This window comes from Phoenix dactylifera, chromosome 1 (assembly GCF_051530095.1).
Source record: "Phoenix dactylifera cultivar Ajwa chromosome 1, Ajwa_hap1_PhDact_Kaust_v1.1, whole genome shotgun sequence".
Classification (NCBI taxonomy): domain Eukaryota; kingdom Viridiplantae; phylum Streptophyta; class Magnoliopsida; order Arecales; family Arecaceae; genus Phoenix; species Phoenix dactylifera.
In genome coordinates, this window is record NC_143190.1 from 52,444,492 (window position 1) to 52,469,107 (window position 24,616).

Here is a 24,616-nt window from a genome sequence, read left to right on the forward strand (position 1 = left end):
GAGCCGGGTTTAGATTGTGGCTGGGTGTGGGGGTTTAGGCTACACTAGAGGGTTGCTCTTTTCCTCTGGAAGGTGGCCTGGGAGCGTCTGCCGACGAGCTCAGTGTTGAGTAGATGAGAAGTGGGCATTTCTCCCCTATGCTAGGATTGTGGGGTGGACGAGTGGATGGATCATGTGCTCTTCCAGTGCGTATGGGCGAGAGGTGCTTGGAGTCTGACTGGGATCCCGAGGGACACTTGGAGTCAGAGGGATTATTTTTTGGAGGAAGTTCGGCGATGGGCTGGTAGCCCTCAAATGCGTTGCATGGCTATTTGGGCGTTTTGTACAGCTTATCAGATATGACTGGCTAGAAACGCTCGAATTTTTGATGAGGGCATCCCATCACCGAGGTTCGTGATGGAGCGGGTTAGAGCTCAGGCAGTAGAGATCATACATGTGGATCCAGCTCATAGACCTTTGACAGCTCAGAACATCTGAGGCTCCCATACTGCTTCGGCAGCTCCACGTACGGTATTCTTTACCTGGAAGCCCCCACCCCCGAGTTTCCTCAAGGTCAATTTTGACGGCTCAGTCTTAGATGGAGGTAGGAGAGGTAGGGTTGAATTCATCATCAAGGGGCCGAGTTCTTGTGCGGTGGCAGTGGGGGGCTGTCAGATCTTCGATACCTCGATTCCTGGGGCAAAGCTGCAGGCGGCCTGGATGGGTATGTATTACGCGCGGCGAGTGCTTCAGGCAAGTTCAATCTTACTGAAGGAAGATTCGGTCACGGTGATCAGCTGGGTCTGAAGAGGCCCGTGCAGTTATGAAGGAGATCATCCCCTGCTTCGCGACATTTGGGAGATGGTGAGGAAGCGTGTCACATTCCAGGCTATACATGTATATCGTGAGACCAATGGAGCGGCCGACTGAATAACAGCTTATGTAGCGAACCACTCAGAAGTTACCCTATGACCTGAAGAGAGATATGTCCAGAGCACTTCGGAACCTTTTGTTTTCTGATTCTATTAGGTGTATACGTACCTGTAATGTATGAAATGTCCGTTCTAGAAAAAAAAGGAAGAAAAAAACAAAAGACATCTCATTATTTTTTTCTGGACCATACTTTTCTTTCTTTTCTCACGAACGAAACGCGCTCTGAAAGCACCAACCTAAAGGAGGACCGCTGCCCCAAAACCAGGTTTCCCTTTTTCTTGCTTTTTTCCCTACTGACCCGACCTGACTCAAGGCAGGTACGAGGCGGGTTCGTGTTGTATGAGGTTTCTGGGGCGGGCACTGGTATTCGCCGACCCATTGCCATCCCCATTCGCTGGCTTCCAGGTGAAACATGGTGAGATCCTTCTAAAATTTAATTTATTGCTGCAGGTGAAACATGGTGAGATCTTTCCAAAAGTTATTGCTGCAATCGAAACGATAATTTCATTAACATCAAATCTAACAGTCTACCTAACAACTGTATTTACATTGTCCCCCACTCCCCACCACCCCTTCATCCAAAGGTTGTCACGAGATATCCAAAGAAAACCTGATCGTTGCCTTTTTTTTACTGTAAGAAAACCTCATCGTTGTCAGAGTTTTGAAACGCCTTCATACATCATGCTATGTGCATTCGTGATCTGAAACAATTGGTTTACCCCGTCCCATCGTGAAACCCCTCGTTCCATCTGGCATCCTCGGCCCAGGAACGGGCTTGCTCATATACTCGCAGCCGGAGCCGGCTGCCACACTTCCAGGTCCTGAGAATACAAACAAATGAAGATTATATTCATTCCAAACCTCAGTTGTGTTAATAAATATACAATTTTATAGCTAAAAACATATGAAAAGACAGAAGCTCGACTCACTAATGAGCACCATTATGGTCTTGCTTTAATTCAATAATATTGATTGTTTGAAAGATAAAAGGCTACCAATTACCGAAAAAAGAGTAGAAAATCTATATATGCAATTAAAAAGGCAAAGGAGCTGTATGAGAAGATTCTTATAATAAGTTGTTCAGATACATTTTTCCCTATGAGAGGAAGGCGGAGTAAGACCTAATTATGAACATTGTAAACATAGTATCAGCATGTAAGAGATCTATCAGCTTCCAAAGAGCTGGAATCGTAAACAAGATTCTGACTAATTGGTCAGATATATTTAGAAAATTAATAATATAAGCAAAAAATATTAGAACAAAGATTATGTGAGGGGCAGCGCGCGACCTGTCAAAAATTAAGACATGATAAGCCAATTTTGCTTCATCACAGCAAAATTGATTGGCGAAAAATTTCCTTGCTTAAGCATTGGTGAAAAATATCTAGATAGGACAGACAAAATGGTTTTAGTGATGTGTGTGGTAGATGCATGAGAGTAAAGTAGGCTGTTTCTCCACAAGTACAGAGTCATCTAGATGCAGAGATAAATGGACAGACGAAAAAATACATGGCTTAGTTGAAAATGTAAATATTGCAACAGTAAGTCGACTGTGTTAACGCAAAGGTTGGCAGAAAGCCAAACAAGTAGCTGACTGGTAGTCCAAGGGCAAGATAGATAATTACGGCAGGTATGTTTGGTTTTGAGATTGCATGATTGGCCTAACCACCAGTCTTAGTGGTACATCAGAAGTTTGTTTGTGTAAATGTGATGTTTAAATTAAGTTAATGAAATATTTATTTATACCAAAAAAAATGTACTACAGCACAAAAAAATAATGTGCACAACCTATGGGTCAAGCGATGATTAATGAATTCCAGATGACAGCATAGAATGCAAACATGCATGCTTACATAGGTGATCTGCTGATGAACATCAAGTATCCACTAATGATCTCCATGACCTTAAAAATGTCATACAGAGGGAAATAGATCAAGATATCTTCATGAGAATTAGATACTTCTGGGTGAAATAAAAGAGCACTACCTAGGTTGACTGACAAAATTATACAAGGGAACTAAAAACCTGGTCATGGCCTGGTTATGTTTTACAGATTAGAACAATGTTGTTAAGATTAGTCTCAGATCGTAAATCGCAGAGGGGGTAGGATTGGATCAGGTTGTGGGTTATAAGACCTTTTCACATATGTTACAAATATGAAAAAATATAATAAATCAAAAAACTAAATAATATGAGAATCATCATCTAAGTAGCTATAATATGCAATTAAACATGAGGATTTAAAGTCCCATAGCTCAGTTGGTTAGAGCAGTGGCCAAAAGCCAAAGGTCATGGCTTTGAATCCCATGAGGACAAGAAGTCTAGAACACCTCTACCAAGCTATAGCATACTTGTATCACTATAGAAATAATTACTCAACACTGTCATTGCCTTGTATTTGTATATCCATAGGTCACACAAGGATTTGAGCCATTAAATATATCTCCAAAAGGCAAAACACAAAAGTCTATACAATCATATATAGCTTAAATATAGAGTCATATAGTCAAATAACCTAAACTCCAATTAGACAAATACAAACATAAGTGCATATCAAGCCATCAACCCAAAAAGGATAGCAAAAATGTAGTCAAAAGAACTATAAAGTCTATAAACATTCAGGTGCTCAAATTATCATGATAATCATCCTCACTGCTTTCCACATATTGAATCAACCCTTCATCATTTTATTCACTTTCATGAGAGAATTGATATTCCTCTTCATCATCTACTACTTGAATCTTGTTAGGCCTCCTAAATGCGAGCTTTCTTGGTCCTACAATTAAAATTTTATGAAATTGTTAAATGCATTTTAAATTTGATGGTTTAGCAAATTTGTGCGCTATATTAACTAATGGCTAACTTAGAAACACTTCTTCTCTTCCTTGAAGAGCTAATGACAACATCTAGATTTTACAAATCACTTCACCATATCCATCCATGCTAGAACATTTGGTAGTGTGGAGCCTTCCTTCTCGATGTTGGAACAAAAGAATTGTTAGCTTCCCTCAATCTTTTGCCTCTAAGGTTGAGATTATGCTTCACACAGACTAGAACATTCAATCTCTTTTGTTCTAGTCCAACACTTCTTTTCTTGAAAGTATCTCCATAGATTTCTTTTGGTTTCATAAATTTTGGAAATAATGAGATATTGAAAATCTTCAAATAATAACTAATGAGTTTACCATTTCAAAAGTGCTCCAATTGGACTCACAACCCTAGTACTACGTGTGTGGTTTAGAATATGAATGGCCAAGTTTTGTTTGGGACATTAGCCTCCATAGCTTTCCCACCATAAATCTAGATTTTTAGAACATAGTTCAAAAGATTAGTTTGGATATCTATTATTTTAATATTTAAAAAAAACATGCTTCATTAGATAATAAAATTAACTGGTGCTTGGTTTTTCTTGTTAGCTTTGCCAACCCTCTACCAAAATTATCTAACGCCATATGAAAGCAACCAAGTTGAGAATCAATTTTCATTCTCCCCTGGAAAGTAGGCCATAGCCTTTCAATACAATCATATAACCTTTCCTTGACTATCCGCACCAAATTATCTTCATAGTGAAAAGCCGGGTTTATATAGTAGCCTGTTGCATGTAGTGGACGATGCATTTGTAGTTCCACCACTCATCAATAATATTCCAAATGGGCATGTACCTCTTTTGAACACCATCTAATTTTTTTTGCAATTGCTTCCTTTGCTCTATCCATCATTTCATTCATGTAGGGAATGGCCAGCTTCTCATCCAAATCCACCTTTCCTAGTACTCTTACCAAAGGTGCGACACTTCTAATACAATATTTCAAGGAAGGCCAAAATATTGTATTACCTAATATGATATCTCTAGCTTTCATTCCATCATCCTTTTAAGCATAAGGACTAGTCTCCCATTCTTTAGTTGCAAACCTGGATCTAAGTCCAACACTTTGTTCAAGAACACACTTAAAAGTGAGAAAACTTGTGGCAAAGCATGTCATGGTGGGTCTAATTAGATCCCTTGGTGAATTTTTTCATTAAATTGAGCACCCATGAATGCTTGTAAATGTAGACTATAATGATTCAGACTTCCGCAATGGTGGCTGCATGAACATCCAATTTTCAATATCTTCCAACATTGGATTAACTAAATATACAGCACAAGGAGAAGAAGAAAACATTTTCCGCTTCTCCAACAACATTGCTGCACAATCCATTACAATTAGCATTACATTCTCCTCCCCATTTCCTTCCATAATGGAATCCAAGAGAAGGAACACGATGTCCGCATTGTTGGAGATATTCGATGTGCCAACCAACCTTAGAAAGTATGTGTCACATGGACTATTCACCAAGAAGTTGATAATTGATTTATTAGCTCTACCCACATAACCATCCAATATGATATTGCAATTCTCCCATTCATTTTTGTGTTGCCATCAAAGAGTCCACATTCTCAACTATTTTTCAAGATACTTGTTTCTAACCTCATATGGTAGCTTGGTAGTTTTAGTGCCTCTCAGAAATTTGCAACACCCTCCATCATTTTTACAAAATAAGGACTTCAAACAACATTAAGAGAGATGGACCTTGCATAAAAGAATCTTCCAACTGCACCAGAACCGAATCCCCTATCCTCTTCAAATGTCATTAAGTGTAGAATGCCTCTTGTTCCAACATTATTTGTCTAGGACAAGGTAGTCATCCATTGCCACATTTTTTCCCTTTATCATTCACTTGAACTTCCCTATTGTTGTAACAAAAATTTGGACAACTAACAACATATCTTATTTCCTCCCTTCTTTTGCATTTTGATTAACCTGCAAAGGCTTCTTGAAGCCACTAACAACTTCATCACTTGCTTTCAAACACTCTCCAACATTTTGATGTGTTCAAGCAAGATGATGTTTCATCAGAAAAACCCTCCCCAAAACTTTCCATGACAATAATTACAATGCAAATATTTTTTGTTATCAGGATTAACTTGCTTGCAATGTTCCCATGCAAGGTCCGCAATCTCGATATTGGTACCGTATCGGTACCTTATCAGTTCGGTACAGTATGATATGGTACGCCTCGGTATGCACTTTGGTATAGGCGGTACGGGGCTTATCGACTTGAATGTGTGTTTCGTACCAGTTTTCTTCCATTATAGTATGGTACATCCCATATTGGGTGGTATGAGAGACCTTGTTTTCATGTAATATCATCATTCTTCTTCTTCTTTCTCCCCATATCTCACAACCCAAAATTCATGACAACAAAAGCAAAAGGCAAAACAAGATACAAATCACTATAAAGAGTCCAAGAACAAAACAAGCAAAAAAAATTTTAGAACAAAATAGAACATGAGCCAATACTAGCATAATGGTAAGAATACTTAGTTACTTAAGGTTATGGTAGGTTTACCCAACTTAAGCCAAATCTTTCACCAAGCACATATTTTTGGCTCTCCCGTGATGTAGAAGCACATGGAAAGAATATTTTGCGGATTAGGATCAAAAAAACCTTCGGATTTGAACCCTCTTCTCTTCCAACCCCCTCCCCACCCCAAAACCTTTTTTTCCCTCTTGGAGAAGAAAAGAGCTCAAAGATAATATTTTACAAGTGCTTAAAGGGCAGATGAAGAGATGGGAGGGAATCATATAGAATTTTTAAACAAAAAATAAAAAATATTTTTGGCACATCATGCACTATTGATGTGAAATAGTGAGGCATCTCTCTATCTCCATGTGAAATAGGTACAAAAAACCCTTTTTTAGTGGATTCGATGATCCATGGATCAAAGGAACCACGATTTTGCTCAATCCAATTTTGAGCCCCCGTCCCCCCCTCCCCCCCACCCCCCCCCAAAAAAAAAAAAAAAAAAAACTCTCTTGCAGAGAAAGAAAGCCCAACAATAATATTTGAAAAGTGCTTAGATGGCAACCGAAGAGATAAGAGAGAGTACTAGAACTTCTAATAAAAATAAAAGATAAACTTTTTGGGTGTCAGATTTTATTCACATAAAACAATGAGGCATCCTTGTTTCATGCTTCAAACAAAGATAGAGACGTGCCGAAATAGGCATCCGAAGGCCCTTTTTAGTGAATCGGACGATCCATGGCACCTATTGATCCATGATTTGGATCGCATGCTCCAATTTGGATCATTTGATCTTTTCAAAAATCAATCTCGGCATATGATCCGGATCAATTTGTACTTTTATGAACCAGATTGTGGATTGGGCAATTTTAACAACACCAGATTGGAGTCTTTGAAGTTTGAAAAATAGAAGTAAATATACAAATAGCGATAGTAGTAAAGATTGCAATTTGAGGTGGATTTGTAGTAAAACAAAAAAAGATTTGGGAGTTGAGGAGGATATGCAGTAAAAATGAAAAGAAACCATAGAAAGCCTATAAGATGCATGAGTAAAGGATGTGATTTTGTTAGGCATAAAGCCAAGATTTTTCTTTCTTTTTTGTGGGGAGAGGGGGCACAAAAATATAGTGTTGAGAAAAGCAAATCCAAATATGATAGAAAATTGTATCAGTATTTTCTCAAGGATTGTTCCAGATGAACAATCTCACCAATTAAACTGACAAATAGAATTTTAATCCATTTCTATTGAATATCAACTTGTCATTATATACAAGGTCCGCCATACTAGTACCGGTCGGCGTACCGGTGGCGGCCTGGACCGGTACGAAACCGGTCCCGTACCGGTGGCGTACCGGTCCAAACCGGTCCGTACCGGTGGTGTACCGGTCCGAACCTGTCCGAACCGGTCCCGTACCGGTTCTTCAACAATAAACTACCGGTACCGGATTCCACGTTGATCCGGTACCGGTCCCAGGCCGGACCGGTACGGCAGACCATGATTATATATGTTCTTAAGCTCCTCAATTGCTTTCTTAAGCTTAAAAAATTAAAAGAGTACACGAGTACTATATTAAAATCAATGAAAAACAAAATATATATCTAGAATAATGATGAGTAAATGTATTATTTATAATCCAAATTTAAAGGAACATCCAACAGCATACAAATAATTCGAAATATATCATTTTGCACAGAAAGCCAATTAAAGAAGTATCATTTAATATTCTTTATGAAGCAGTGTTCTTCCAAACAGCCTATAAGAAGCCTCTTTGTACTACTGGGAGTTATAATAGGAATCAAATACTTGACGTGGAGAGATTTCCTCAGAAGTTATATATTGGTTATTATTTAGGAAATAGTGAACATAACAAAGGGGTCAATTCCTGTACCTTAGATTAAGATAGTAGAGCTCTAAGTAGGGGAGCACAGTATTTATCAGGGTTTCACACAAGAATTGTAGAGGAAACATAATATGTGATCTTTTGGAGGCAAGGGGTACATGGCCCCTGCACCATCCGCACCCCCACCCCCACCCCCAGAGCTGCTCCCTTTGGCTCCATCCCTAGATTTACTTATACATGAAATATAGTTTGATGAAATCAAAAGAAAGTGTCTACTAGATGAGGGACAGGCCTGTAAAAGAAATTGAAGGGTGGTAGGCCTAATATCACATAAATGGACATGGACTGGAATATCTAAAGAGGCTTTTCTTATAGAATTAATGGTCAGACAATGGTCCGGTGGAATCCTGATATGTAATCCCAATTCAAGAGCTCCCCATCTGGTCTCTCATCCCACCCACGAACCTAGCCTATGAGCAGAATGCTGGCAGAATTGGTTCAATATTGATGTTTGGTTGGCAAACTCATCAATGAAGCTTAATCCTTTCATGGAATATTCTTAATTGGAAAAATATGACAAAAGATTACAAAGTAGAATAGAGTCAGATAAGGAGAATAAACTAAAGATCTGTAATCAAGAAAATTATTTTATGGTACCATGCCCATCATCATTTCGTTGACTGTGATCCTTTCCTCGATTCTTGTACCGACTCCTCCGCCCGCCTTTGACAATAGCAGATTGCTCTTCCTACATGGAGAACAATTTGGAAATGTTAGAAGAACATAATTATTCAAAAGAGGATGTTTGGAAAGCACATTGAGAATGTATAATAGTTAGCAATGACTGTTACATCAAGATATTATTACCAAAACAGAAGAAATAGAACAGCTACATCAAAATAGTCCGGTAAAACATTTTTATGTCTTCATTTCCTTTTTATTTTTTGGACCTGGTTGTTGCACCAAATTATTCTTAAAGCAAAGAGCCAAAGAACCAGTTCATGTTTAACTAATCTATATGCCAACCAAAAAGAGTGAAGAAAAAGAAAATCAACTTCGACCATTTTCAATGGGATAAACTTTTCTCTTCAGCATTCTGTTTCCCTGAAACTGTGATGTCACAAAAAGTTCTCGCTCAGTTACAACCATATGAAGTGAACACGCAAAAAGCTTCATTTCATACCAATCAGAAGGACCATTGCAGTTAAACTGGGATTTGCATACAAAAGAAGCATCATGAATTGCTCATAATTAAAATCACAAGATACCAACCACTTTCTCAGCCATCTCATCATGGTAGTCAACAGATTTCATCTTCTTCCCATTTCCAGCCATTTCTGCTGTTTGAATATCATTGTTCTTCTCGGAAAAGGTCCCTCTGTGTCCTTGCTGGACTAGTCCATACTTCTCCTGAAACAAAATACATTTAATTGCAAAAAAGAAAAAGAAAAAGAAAACCCTAAAGAAGAAGGGCAGTCTGCATGTTACCATTCGCTTGAGCAAAAGCTCAACTCGCATTCCAGTTCTCCAATTCTTTTCATCATTCAGAGTGGCCACCTGAGTCAGAATAACAAGAGTCATATTTCTTTCTCATATGATGCTAATTTCGCAAGACGTTCAGCACCCGACTATTGCAACACATGATATATGACACTCACAGCACGCTCAGCTGCTTCAACTGTCTCGTACTCAACAAGGGCATGAACCTGTACAATCAGAACACACCATGAACAACTTAAGAAATTATCTATAGCAACATCCCTCTACTTAACATAGAGACAAGCTAGTTCTTGGTAAGTTAAAAAAAGCCATCAGATCCAAAGGAGAAGGATAAAGAAGCTTCCAAAGATCTATGTCTTCACCATCTTTTTTCTTTTTTTTTTTTTTGCTGTAAATCTGGTTTAAACAATGCATAACCATCTTTTGACGGTCTCAAACAAGACATTGAGACTGGTGCCACAATTGGACGAGCAGCATAAGGGCATCAACTGACTTTCAAGGGAAAAAGAGTATGCAAACATGACAACAAATTGGGAATTTTTTTCTTTCACTAATGTCACTAATAGTCCAATTCGCTTTGTAAAGCACAGTTACACCATTCCGCCAAAAAATGCCAGATTTGTTAATTCATTATGATGGATTTAGTTGGGGGGCATGCTACAACAACAACAATAAAGCATTAGCAGAGATAAACTGGAACATGAAAATTGCATCAGAAGTGATGTAGGTTCAAGCAGAAAATTGTATTATAGGGGTGACCTAACAGAGGTCTTAGAAAATCTAGGAGTAAGTGACAGGCATAAACATGGTGATCAATGATCAGATCCAGAAAGCAATCACGGAAAAGAACCCCTCAGTGATGGAAATAAAACATGATATAGAGGACCTGGGTTTAAAAAAACCAACAAGGCAAGAATTGCTCAGATGGCTCATGTGCACCTTATGATCATCTACGTCCAGCCATAAGGAGGGTAAGAAATCTAAAACATGAACAAACTAAGAACTACAAGATCCAGAAGTGTTCATGGAAGGAAGATTGCATTGCAGAAGAACAGTTCATCAATGATACAAGTTCCACAGCCAAGTGCTCAAGAAAAGAAATTAAATCATTCAAAGATTTCCTGGCCATGAAGAAAAAGATTATACAAATAAATATAGTTTCCTCTTGAGCTTCAAGAATAATGCTAAATCATTCAAATCAAGTATTGATAAAGACTAAGGTTGTCTACACGCCTAAGTGGTTCTAGAAAGTAGCCCCTTGAGGCTTGAAATGCCCAGGCAGAATACCCAGGTGACTAGGCAGGCACATGGAATTATAAAAAATAGTTTCTTTTATAAAAAAGTTTGAGATTTAATGAAGTTAATATAATAGCCTTGTCCATCAAATTATCACAAGACATATTTCGTTCAAAGAGAACATGCACGAAAAAGAGGCCATATTCATAAATGGTAGGTCATTACTAGTGGACTATTCATAATATGATCTAGCATCCATCTGTATATCTTCTAAAACAGATTATAAACAGCAAAACAGTACTTTTGAATAGGGTAGTCGCATAGACTAAAAACACGTGTTCACTGAAATGGTCAGAAAGGTTAAAAAAATGCATGACAGCATACGTCCAAAAAGATGGTGACATGGATGATGAAATACATTAAGGTACATGCCCACATAGAAGTCACATAGATGACAAAACACAAAAACATGAACACAAATATGATCATATAGATAACAAACGACATGACGACAAATGAATATGAAGATTAATACAAAGGCTCAATGAATGCATCCACATTACTAGATAAAATATAGAATTTATAAAATATATAAAAAGGCTGGAATTTGAAGAGGTAGATAAAATCACAAGTAGGAACCCACTGGGAAAACTAGCAGTTTACAGGCAGTCGAGTGCCTGGGAAGCAGCCCACCTGGGCAACCTGGAAGCACCAGGTGCCTAAGCGGCCACCTCTAACAACCTCGACAAAGATTACAAAATAACTTTTCTGATTGCTTATGTAATTCCTTAAATGTCTTAAGTTGACCAGACTTGGGACACACAAAATATAAATATGTTTTCATAATGGGGAGACTATACCTGAAGCAATAAAATTCCAGAAGCTAGTAAAGAAGGGCCCGATGTATTAAAGATAAGTTTCAGAAACAGTGTGTATGTATTAATGATCATACCTTACTACTGATTGCAATTTCGGCCTTCCTGGCTGTTGCAGATTCCTCTTTTGAATGTGGATCATGAATGGTAATATTCAAAATGCTGAAATTTAAAAACTAAAGTAAGTTTGTAAATTTCTTTTAAATAATGAAACGTCAATTTAAGGCTAGAATATATTGAAATGACATACTTTCCAATGTTACCAAAGAGTCTTTGGATACTATCTTTTGAGTAATTCTCTGGTAGATTCTCCACTAAAACAGTGCATGGCTGAAGGTAATAAGATCACGTCTTAGATGTTCAGACCAATCTCTAACTGCAACAGACGACAATGCAAATAAAGTATGAAGGACATACCTTTGTATCCTTAATTTCAGTAACTGGTAATGGATGTAATCTCTTCACCTTTTTCCCATCGACACTAACAACCTGCATATAAGGGTATCATGCAAATACAGTCAGAGCAAAGCTCCAGGGGATAGACAGCTGCTAGTCTGCAAAATGACCTCCAGAATACAATCCCAACAAACAGAGTTTATGCAAGTTTGATAAAGTACCCAACCTTTTCCATCCAAAAAAGATATCCAACAAGTATTGCATACCAATATCATTTTAAAACCATGTATGAGAACTCACAAGCTGGGATGATGTCCTGAGCGCAGCCTCTATCAAAGAGAGGTCCTGAACAAGCTTTTTCATTCTTCTAAAGGATGCAATAATTGCAATAGGAACTGCAACAACAAAATACCATTAACCACTGAAAACAGCTTGACCTTACGATGTATTTCAGAAACGACGTAAGAAATAACTTGATTCCTTTCCTTTTTTCGGTGAAGAGAACAACTGGATTAGCAATTTAACATTCCACCAACAAAAAGGTTCAAAAAAATTCTCTTCTACAAAAAGAAATCCATACAAACTGTATTTTTCTCGATTGAACAATAATCGCGGTTTTTATGTGTCCATTTCTAATTTTCATGCATAAGATTAATACCTTCCTATTCCATAAGTTTTTATGCTGCTTATATCATTATATTTTTAAAATGAAATCATCTAGTTGGTTAGTTGAATTCTCCATATGTGAATGAACCTCCACACCGGCTTTGCATTAACAAGTCTGAGATGAATTTAAGTTTGAAAACTGTAGGCACTGATACATTTCACACATGTAGGGCTTATCCTAATATTCCAAGTCAATTTATCAGAAGAACAACATAACGTCCCTTGTACATCAAATCAATGAAAACGGACAATCCTTGTGCCATCTGAATTTACCATATGACATATTCTCGTACAAACATAAATTGAGAAAAAAGACTACTTGGTATGGAGTTCTTGAGGGTTCTATGTTAATCTCGGGTGGAGAGTAAAGTCAAGAGCTTGTATTTCAAACTGCCACTAATATTCTAGAAGTGTTAGGATTTCTTAGACTAAAAAATATAGACTAAGATTGTATAACAGGTCATACTCGTGCACATGCATGTACACATAAAGAGACACACACATGCAAACACATACTCATCCATGTACACAAAGACATTCAGGTTCACTGACAGTTGGCGTGCCTCATGCCATGGACATCTCTCCCTTGCAAATTTTTATTTTTTGGAAAAAAAGGCAAAGATAACTTCTCTCCAAATTAGAAAAAATGCCATTTATAGATTGAGTATTTTCATACAACCCCCAAGCACAAAAAACCGGCATATACAATTCATCTTCAAAATAACAAAATCCGCCTTGCAGTCTAATGATGTTGCCAGCATGTAGCAAACCTAGAATGCTGGTGCATGGTGTAATATAGATAATTTTAATTTTTTATGACCTAAAACTGAAATGCATGGAAGGGCATAAGAATTGATAATACACATCAGTCATCACAATCCGTGTTGCCTAAAATTATAAATAACCAGTGCATGTTGGCACAAGTGAACAGCTATTTGTCATGCACTCGATCACATGACACCTCACAAATCCTCTCATCAATGCCCGTCATAGTTATCTTAAGGTATCATCCTAAACCACAAGTTTCAGACAATCTCTGGTCCTTACCACACATAATCCACCAATCCCAACAGTTCCTTTCTGCTGGTGCAATTATTAAGTTCCCACAAATGTTTTAAATTAAATTTTCTGTCATCATAAATTAAAAAAACTTTCTCATTTTTTGCCACAAGGTTACATGCATTGAGTACATAAAACTTTGCTCAGAATAACCACACTTTTACACCAATGGCTGGAAGCTAAGGTCACTTGCTTAAAATAATCATAAATGTAGAAAGGAAATCAGGCCACAGACATTACATAAAAAAATAGGCACAAGAATGAGAATTAAAGATTATAGGAGCATATTGTGAACTCCTTTAAGCTTTGAATTAAAATATCTTAAACCCATAAAACCAGACTATATCTATATGCCCGCTGTATTAGATCACTGACTAAAAGTAAATGTTGAAAGAAATGACATCAACAAATATAACAAATTCCAGAAGGAATTAAGTGACAAACATTCGATGCTAAGAAAAGAGAATCAGGTTGTAGTTGACTAATTAGCCACTCTGACCTAACTTAGATGCTTAGCAGACAGCAAAGTAGCTGCATTGGATAACAAACAAGTCCACAAGTGGACTCTGCGTGTGTGTTTTTCTTTTTCCTTTTTCCTTTTTTTTGGGGGGAGGGAGAGTCTCCACCAAGATTTTTAAAAAATCTTATTGTATCCATATAATCCAGCCTTTTTCAGATTAGCATGCCCCCCTTCTTCCCATGTGGCCCTCCCTAGATTTGATACATATGTTCCCATTGAGTTCTTTCCTTAGTCGCCAAATTTGGAAGCAGGTGCTGGTGCAGGGATACTTGGGGTCCAGGAAAATTCCAAAGCGGGTGTGTCACCTAGGAAGAAGATTCCAGCTAGTAAGGCACAAACCTCCATTGTAATAGACTTAGTCAAATTCCATATTAACATTGCCTATATAAATGGAAGTGATAAGTTTGGAAATCAAAGAGTTTGGATCCTATCTTTTCAGGTTGGACTGAAGTCTTATTTATCAATCACAGCCGTCCATGTCTAGTGCAGTAGCCATGATTGAGTGGGCCCAGCAAGGCTATGACAAAAGCATGAGGGGCCCGCTCAATCACAGCCACTGTGCCATACACAGACATCCATCATTGGCAAACAAGAATACTCTTGTCCATTTCCAAATTAGGACCCCAACTCAATCATAAAAGGCTCTTTATTTGCTGAAAATAGCTATGTGGTTAACTCCATCCAACTAGAATACCAAAAAAGATTATCCAATGCAACTAAAGATATTATGGGAGTTAAAATGTACATCAAGTACCCAGGGGCAATGTCCTAGACACTCCAAAATCCAAATGTTGGGTTTTTTGGTGTATAGGATACTCGATAGTTCGGGCACCTCATGACACTCAGCACTCTGCACCATGAAATCATTTTGTCATCATTTTACATTGCTACTTTTGGTACTCCTACATGAGAGTTATTAAGTGTAACATATCAATGAGCAAATATTTTACCAATTATGTGAACTGAAGGAGGTCTGACATATCAACCAGCAAATCTTTTATCAATTTTTGATCTAAAGTAGCAATAAGTCCAGCTTGCTACCTGTGTAGTAATAAATAATATAAGAAATAGACATGTATGTCCGTGTATCTGATTTTTAAAGGTCCGCATATTAGATTCTTCTGGACACTTGACACATGTTTCACAAGTCCAAGTAACACACCCATGGGACATCGAGTGGAGGAGCTCAGCATCTTCCAAGTTTAAAGAGCATTGCTAGAACATCCACAGATAATGAGCTGATACACTTTCATGATGGTTTCCATCCACAGCATTGCTAGAAATCCACAGATAATGTGCCATTATATGTTTCGTTTGCAGCTTTCATTTATGTGAATGGCTTGCACTTTTCAACATTTGAGTATGAACTATTAGTAAATTCATGAAATTTTGGCTGTGACCTGCAACTCATAAGAATATTTAAAAAAAATTACGGAATTTATGATCATTTATGATTACTTTAAAATACAAACTTATGTTATTCTTGTTTTTGTTTGATTTTTTTCTTTTTACTTTTGGAAAAAATAGCAGTCGGCCAACAATCATTCATTTTGCTGCTCTTCTTCAAGATGTGATATGACTTCAAAATTTCTATGCATTTCAAGTTTTGTTTGACATTAAGGAATGCGTTTACTTGTTTATCAAATTAAGGAAAAGATTGTAAGCAATAAATAATATATTTACTTTTTTTTTGAAATTTACCCTTCTAAATTATAAATGATTCATAATTTTATAATGGTTCAACAATTTTTCTTCTTTCTTTTCTCCGGCATGACTCCGTTTTGGTTCTCTGCTTCTGAACCTACAGGGTTAAGAGTTGGCATATTATTTTGGGCCCCCCTCAAGGGTAAATCCTCACCCCAACCTTGTGAGCCCATTAAAATTACCTAACTAAACCTTAATCAACTTAGTCCCCATTCTTGTATGCATAAGTATAATAGTACATCAATGCATGTAGGCACCTACTGAATAACCCATACATGCATGTTTGCAACCATGAACCCATGCACAAGAGCCACCTACCAAGGCACATAATATATGCATGAAATGATAAAATACTGAAGGGACATCAGATGAGTAAGGGAGACATCACTTCCTGGAAGTAACTGAGTTGATGAGCCACCTTTAGCAAAAGCTAGGCAACAGTCACCAACTACAAGATCAGCTACGTTGTATCTTCATTGTCCCTTAATAGAAGATGGAAAAGGCACTGAAAAGCAAGAGAGAAAAAGGAAGGGGGGTTATTGAGAGGGATTTTGATGGTTTAGTCTCTTTCCTTCAACACAATCCATAGCAGTACTCTTTTTTTAAAGAAAACAAAAGATTGTAGTTTACCACAAATGGGACAAAATAGTCCTTATTGTCCCATTAATAATTAACTCCTTTAACAAGTTCATCATAGATATTAAATATAATATTGATCTTTTTTTTATAAAATGCAAACATCTCCAATGATCTATGTATCCACTCTCTTTGTTTCAGATTATATGGTAGAATAGGTTAATGTTATAATCAGGGTCGGAGGAACCATTCTAGTCGTACTAAGCCGTTCCGACGGCAGACCGGGACGGTTCCGGCAACGGAAACGAAACCCGTTGCCGGATGGGGAGAAGAAGAAAAGAGAGAAAAAGAGAGAGCGAGCAAGGAAGGAAGAGGGAGAGGAAGGAAGAGGGAGGGAGGTGGAGGTCGGCGAGCTGGGCGGAGAATGCTCCTCCGGGCCACTTTTTTTAATTCACGATTTTTAAGTGAAATTAGCAAATCGCTTGCCAATTTCACTTAAATATCGCGAAATTAAAAAGAGGCTCGGGCCCTATTTTGTACGAAATAGGAAACCCAACCATGGAGCCTTCCTCCGCCTCTTGCCCAGGTCGCTGGCCTCCGACGACCCTCCACCGGCCTCCACCACTCTCCTTCTCTCTCCCTCCCTCTCTCCCTCTTCTCTCTCTCCCTCTTCTCTCTCTCTCCCGTTCACCCTCTCCCCTACCTCCTCTACTGCGACAGTATAGGCCTGGCACGGCACGGCGCAGGCCCGTACCGACCCGTGCAGCCGGGCAACCGGTCTGGGGCTAGATACCGACACAGCAGACCATAGTTACAATTACCATTTAACTATAAAGAATCAAAAAAATCAGTTATTAATTGGACAACAGGAACTATTTTGTCATTTATAAATAAGTTAGGTCAAAATGTCATATAATAAAAAAAGGACCATGTAGGTATTGAGCTGAGAAAGGACTAATACGTTAAAATCCCTTATAGAGATAGAGAGAGAGAGGACGAGGAGGAGGAGGAGAAACTAGACAACAATTTTATCAGCAATATAGAAAAAGGATACAAAGTGAAACTTAACAAAAAAAGAAGAAAATACTAGATTAATTTGCACAAAAATAACAAGAAATTGACAAGAATTGGACAACAGGGACTATTTTGTCATTCATAAATAAGTTAGGTCCAAATGTCATATAATAAAAAAGAGGACCATGTAGGTATTGAGCTGAGAAAGGACAAATACGTTAAAATCCCTTATAGAGATAGAGTGAGAGAGGACGAGAAGGAGGAGAAACTAGACAACAATTTTATCAGCAATATAGAAAAAGGATACGAAGTGAAACTTAACAAAAAAAGAAGAAAATACTAGATTAATTTGCACAAAAATAACAAGAAATTGACAAGACTGCTCTTTTAACAATAATGTAAGGAAATAACAAGTAAAAAACAAAGAAATTGAAAATAGCAATTTCAGATTCTCTTGGCTCAAAGCAAACAACACTACATTATCAACCACCCACGTAAAATAATTCTTGAAAATGATGATGTCATAAGAATAATAAACCTTTGAAAGAAATACGGTAAGAACCTTAAGATCTTATCGATAAAAAACTCGTTTTGAATTTCCATAAATGCTCCTAAGAACAGAGATAATCAGATAGCAGTTGGTTGAATAGTCATTCACACCTAAACTAGATGGTCGGCACAACTGTTCAATAGCTGCACCAGGAGAATCATCTAGTAAAGGCAACCTGTCATAAGTACCTGCTTTATTTCATCAGTTTCATCTCCATTCTTCAGAACATGATCTTAACTAAAAGACGCACATGCACACATCCAACCATGCCAACACTACACTCAGAAGACTGCCCACCTCTGCACCTAAGGATGCACACACAACCACAAAATACATATAGATACATATATATCATGTCTGTGTATAGCATGCATGCATGCATCAGGCATGTATGTATGTTCGATAAGAGCATACTGAGTGATGGTCTTGGAAGAGTAAGTGAGAAACCACATCTTAGTAAGAAAGCAAAGTGACCAGCCACCTTCAACAGCACATGGTGACAGTCATCTTTTACAAGATCATCTGCATTCGCTCTTCCCTTGACAAGAATACAAATGTTAAACCAGAAGAAAACAAAACTAAATGACTCCTTCCAGCAATACGGCCAACACAAACAAAAAAAAAGAGAAAAGCATGAAGAAACATAATAACCAAGTAAAGTCTACCGCCCATTTGAGAATATATCAAGATATTAAGAAGAAAAAAAAACAGTAAAATCTTGCTCTTTTAACAACAGTATAATCCAAATAAAGTCAAAAGACAACCAATTCTTAAACAAAACTGTGACAAAATAAATATGTGCTTTATTGGTTCAACTTAAGCAAGAAAAAAAACAACCATTTGCTGCTATAGCACTTGAATCCTGATAAACAACAATTCTTCGTCATTCTTTGTTATAATTAGATGCTCTGGACTCTCCATACGCTGGGTAAATCAAGACCAAAGGTAATTCCATATTCACCAGCCACTTGCCCGCAATCTCAGTTTTAGCCTCTTCAAAGAATGGAGGAAAATTGGAGCCACAAACACATATAGCTCTCAAATCATACAAGGCACAAATCTGATTTCTCTAAGCACACAACAGGTGCTAAAAACTATGTCATGATAAATCAAGCCTCTTATCACATAAACAAAGAAGGGACATCACATTAGTTGCATGAATCAAGTACCTAATCTCTTGCAAAAATGATTTTAGAAACAATATCTGATTTCTCTATTGTGCTCAGAGGGTTGGGGAATGGGATCACATATACTAAAGATCATTTCTAAGAAGCAAACATTTAACCAATTATAAGAATTATTTCAGGTGAAAATTGATTTCTTCAGACAAACTACTGCATGCATCTAATTAACAAGGAAAAGAAAGTATCAAAATTAAAAAATTCAGGCACCCATTTCAAAAAATAAAATAAATAACATAAAATGCACACATGCTCTTGTGTACATAATTGCGCTTCAGTATTGCAAACAACCAATCTCAGGCCTGAGAATGCATATCAGTTGGAATTTAAAAGAGAGACCTTTATCTAAGTCGGTCATATAATCTTAGGAAAAAATCTTGAAAGAAACGAGTTAAGCATGCACATGGGACATCTATAGTACTTACCAAATCCTTCCTTGTCCCTCTTCACAAATTTTAACAAAAACTTATCCGTAGGAAGATTTTCATCACTGAAGTAGTATTCAACCTGCAAAACTATCCACTTTTACTAAATTAACTTAAAACAATTTGTGAGACTCAAAACTATTCAAGTGCATCATTCAGTTAGAAAATCAAGATGGCTCCAAAATACTACCAGTCCCCTAACAGACCACCAAACAATAATACACAAAAGTCACTAGTATAAAAGGACTGAATCATTTAAAATATGGCTACAGTAAGACAAAAGCAAACCCTATCATTAAATTTCAGGTGTTGTTTATAGAAAAAGAAAATCAATTATTTACATGTTGAAGTGAGTTTTAGGCAACACATAAAATTGACCATTATAGTGTACAATTGGTTCAACTTACTTATGAAACTAAAATTACCTTGATATACAGAATTTTCAGATCTATGTTTATGGTTCTCATTCTATTTGACAAGAATAACTCATTTTATCAGTATCACCGTGGTACAAAAGCAGTTTCGATTCCAAAAGAACAAACAGAAGTACTCTTGATGTACTGAGAATGATTATTACCTCATTAACCTGTCCCATTCTCTTTGACACATTGGTGATAAAGGACAAGGGTGCAATTTGGGCAGATTGTCTTGGATGAAGGCTAAGCTAAACCCTTCAACCCATAGAATATCCAACCTCAACTCAACTTGGCCTAACAATGATACCAAAAATCGAAAGCATACCCACCCAAAGATCAAAATTTTCAACTAAATCACACGATTTAGGTTAAATTGGATGGCTAAAGTTCAGGCTGAATCTTAATAACACACTGATCATGTCTCTGCTTCAACTGGAGCCGAATTTAGGTTGGGCACATTGACAGCCCTAAAAAGCTGTATGTATTAGATTGAAGTAAGAAGCAATTTTATATAAATTCGGGTTTGGTCCAGTTTGCCAAGGAAAAGTTGCACTTCCAATGGAGTGATGGGAAAGCAAACAGAAATTGGTGTCTACCAACCAATAACACATATGTCAATAATAAACTATTTGGCCTAAAACAATCTGAAATTGACCGAACTTTTTGATTTTGCAGTTTGCCTGGTGTCAGCCAACCAGACAGAACCAACCAAAACTGTCGAATTATCCTATTGTTGTTTGGGGACTCATAAAAGGCCTTTTCTAACTTCCCAGAGTCTTGGAGGACAACAAGGGACTGTTGAGATCACCACAATGTCCCTCGCTTGTTTTCTTTTAAAAATTGTCTGGTGGGGGATGGAATGGACACAGCTCATCCCTATGGCTAGTCACTCAACGGTCAAGACCCTTCTCTTGCAGTTCCTCTCCTTGTTGCACACCAAAGAAGAGACTAGGCAGAATTCAACTGAACCAACATGAAGCCATGCTAGAAACTTTAGATTTCAAGAGATAATGAAATGCATCTTGTTTGCTTCTTTATTAAAAATGTTAAATAAGTGAAGCAAGCATAATTGTTAAAAAAAAAAGTGCAGGAACATATAACTAATTTCACACTCTTATATAGTTAGATTATGCTTAAGTAGGTGATATTTGGAATTTAACCATCAATACATCAGATACGTTCTTGCGATATAATCAAAGCATTTGGCTTCAACAATTTACTTTTCAAACTACTCATGCTACACTATTTATGATCCTAGGCAGCTCAAAATAAAATGGAATGATGCAAAATAACCTTTTTCCTCCCTTTTTAAGATTTTATTCTAATATTTTTGAACAAAACTCCAAAACGTGGAGCAAAACAATCTTAAAACCTTGGCATTTATAAAATAAAATCATTTCAGTTGACCGACCAAAACCCAACAGAATTTATTATCATGTCGATATGTTCCTCTTCCAGCCTATAACCTAAAGCAGTAAAACCAGCAAACTGCTTCTTGCATTAATTTTCCAATTGAAGCTTGACCAATTTTTAAGTACATCTTAGACAAATCCAACTCAAATCATGTATAAGTCATTTTTAAGTGCAACTTATTAACCTTTTCCACTAAAGGAACTTTGTGTAATATAGATAATAGAAATACAAGTCTCTCATACCACGGTTGTATAAAATGAAAACAGAACCAAATAGAACAAGAAAGAGCTAACAAGGGAGAATGCCAAACCTTCAATAAATCCACCTAAAGAGATCAAAGCTTCTCCTATAAGAAGTTAACCAACTGTCATTACTATACTAAGCATCAACACAGCACTTAATTTTATCTACAAGATCATTCCATATCTAGCCACATCTTAAAACTCTCCTGTCGTGATCCCTCCTCCTCACCAAGTTATAAATAAAAAGAAAAGAGAGAGATTTAATTGGAATATAATCACTTCCAAAGACACTATGCCACCAACTCCAAAGGCAACAAGAGCAAGGCATTTGTGCCTAGCCAAAGAGAACCAGTAACAATCCAAAAACTTCTTGCATAGAAGGGCCAAAAGGGTACACAGGTGCAATGCCTTCATGTCCCTTGCCACACTGCTTGCAATATTTTCAGCTACCTTCCCTGTCCTTAAAGTCCATTGTTCCTTTCAGCAGGCTTGCTGGTTTAGATGGAACAATATTATAAGATAGTTAGATGAAACCATTCCAATAAATGTGGGAAAGGAGTATTTTTTTGGTAGTAACAGGAATTCAGAAGAAGAGCTGATTCATAGATGGAATCAGAAAAACAGAACATTTGTTAAGAATAACATTGGTTCTTAAAAGGAGGATAGCTTTAACTGGAGCACTTCTCTCCAAACCATACAAGGCTAGACCTCTTCTCTTTTCTCTCTTTATTTTTTGGGTCTCCCTAAGATGACCCTCCTTGTGGTATTTGTATAGTTATTGGCTTCTTCTCGTGACTCTCTCTTCTCTAGCCCATTTCCACGCAGGACCGCCGTAATATCTATTTTTCCTCACCTTTTCCAGAAAATACAACTATTTTCTTAGATATATAAAAAGTACATTGTTGGACACTTGGTTATGTATAGGTTTTTCATAAAAAAATGAGGATATTTCATTTGTTTCTTTATGTAGAAAGGTGCATCAGTTTAACATTTTTTCCATAGCTCAACCAAAAAAAAAAATTATTGTTGACAGCGAAGTAATATCACATGAAATCTTGTCAAATTTTCCTGACAAATACTAGAGGGTCATGATTATTCTTACCTCATCTAATCACAGGCCAAACTTCTTGGACATAAACGCTCCTTTTTCCATGCAAACCAATATTTATACATACTCTAGATTGCAATAAGGTCAACAAGTAGCTGTTCATTGAAGTGTTCATTTCTTGCAACTCATTAAAACTTATCCATTTTCCAGTTTCTATTTTATCTTGATTACAAAGAGTGCCACTTTCTCGATCACTTAGAGACTCAAGAATTACCCTAATATCTAATTAGCATCACCATCAGTGCACTTAATCCCCTACTTTCCTTTGATGATATGGAAAATTCCCAAACAAATACAAAGCCATCATACTGTAATATAACAGCTTTTTTTTTCTGACCCTGCATAATTCTTGAAATAAAACCATATGTAATATCTGAAACCACGAATTCTTTCACATAACATGTAAGGTTGTAAGCAAAACCTAAAAAGTCTGACCTATTTCACGAGTTCTTGGATCAAGAATCCAAGAAAAAGAAGCAAAGAAAGGAACTGATCGATAACGACAGAATGGACAACATTTTAGAGCACGAACACGATTTCTTTAACAATAAAGTGCCTAAACTTAAACGTCTGTCTTATTATCCTTGTTTCTTGGATTCTTGGATTGCAAAATCCAAGAAAAGGAACAAATAGACAACTATCTAACTATATAAATCTTTATACGAACACCAAAAACAACACTTGGATAGAGATGACCTGTCGCACGATCTTATCTCGGAGTTCGTTGGTAAGAAAAGCGGGATCGGACCGGGCGGCCATCCCCTCCTGGGGACCTTGGTCTTCGAGGGCGTCGAAAAAGATCTCGGCGTCCGGGAGGGCATCGTCTGTGGAGGACTCCACCGCCTCTTGGAGGCCTCCGTGTCCGGTAAGGGCCGGAGAAGCGATATCGGCATCGAGAGGGCGATCGGCGGGAGAAGATGGATCGACGGCGGCGGCGGCGGGAAGTGGAGGGGGAGAAGATGGAGGACGAGGAGAGGTGGGAGGCCGCGCTTCGGTTTCCATCGTTTCGAAGGCGAGCCGCGAGAGCAAGAACGCCCAGGCCCGCCTTGCACTTGCCTTCTTCCTTGTTCTCCCCTCGCCCTCGGTTTGTTTTCGTCTGGGAGCTTCTATTTATAAGGCGGCGAGGGCGAGTTCAAAGTAGGGGGGGCGCAACCTAATTCGCGGCTCAGCCTCGGCCCGGAGCCGAGCAGCCAAGCTTAGGCTTTATAAATTACGGTTGGCCTTTCAGCTGGCGTTTGCTTGAAGCAAGACACCAGGTATAAGGCCTCGTTTCAGCCGAATATTTTTTATAAAATAAATCTAAATTTCAAATAGGCTAGTGCCGCTAGTCCCATCAAACCTTCTCATACCTATTTTTCGGACATAAGCTACTCCATGTTCAATGCCTTATACCTATTCTCTATGCTCATTTCACCCATTTAGATGTAACTGATGAATTTAGTTTGATATCATCAATTAAGCTACATGAGCATTATAAAATATTATAACTATAATATAACTAATTATATATAGTTATAATAGAATATTGATAATATTATATAAAACAATAACATTACATGATATTATATTTGCTATAATAAATATTAAATATTTATTATATTATTGTAAATTAATAAAGTGTTTTGGACAATGTTTG

At 37.4% G+C, this 24,616-nt stretch overlaps 1 protein-coding gene across 1 annotated transcript; it reads right to left on the reverse strand.

Moving 5' to 3' along the window:
* Positions 1-1,333: 1,333 nt before the first annotated feature.
* On the reverse strand, positions 1,334-24,210 carry LARP6A (RNA-binding protein). The gene is made up of 11 exons (XM_008791822.6): positions 23,677-24,210; positions 19,802-19,883; positions 12,407-12,501; positions 12,128-12,199; positions 11,961-12,040; positions 11,788-11,872; positions 9,758-9,805; positions 9,588-9,656; positions 9,372-9,509; positions 8,757-8,847; positions 1,334-1,733 (listed from the first exon to the last, which is right to left on the reverse strand). Exons 1-11 carry the CDS (start codon positions 23,980-23,982, stop codon positions 1,597-1,599), a joined length of 1,203 nt encoding a protein of 400 aa, XP_008790044.3. The 5' UTR covers positions 23,983-24,210; the 3' UTR covers positions 1,334-1,596.
* Positions 24,211-24,616: the final 406 nt, after the last annotated feature.

Coding starts and splice junctions, on each gene's coding strand:
- LARP6A (XM_008791822.6), bottom strand. CDS start 23,982: ATGGAAACCGAAGCGCGGCCTCCCACCTCTCCTCGTCCTCCATCTTCT. Junction 12,041..12,127: donor CTGAAATTAAGGATACAAAG/GTATGTCCTTCA, acceptor TATTACCTTCAG/CCATGCACTGTTTTAGTGGA. Junction 11,873..11,960: donor CTCTTTGGTAACATTGGAAA/GTATGTCATTTC, acceptor TTTAAATTTCAG/CATTTTGAATATTACCATTC.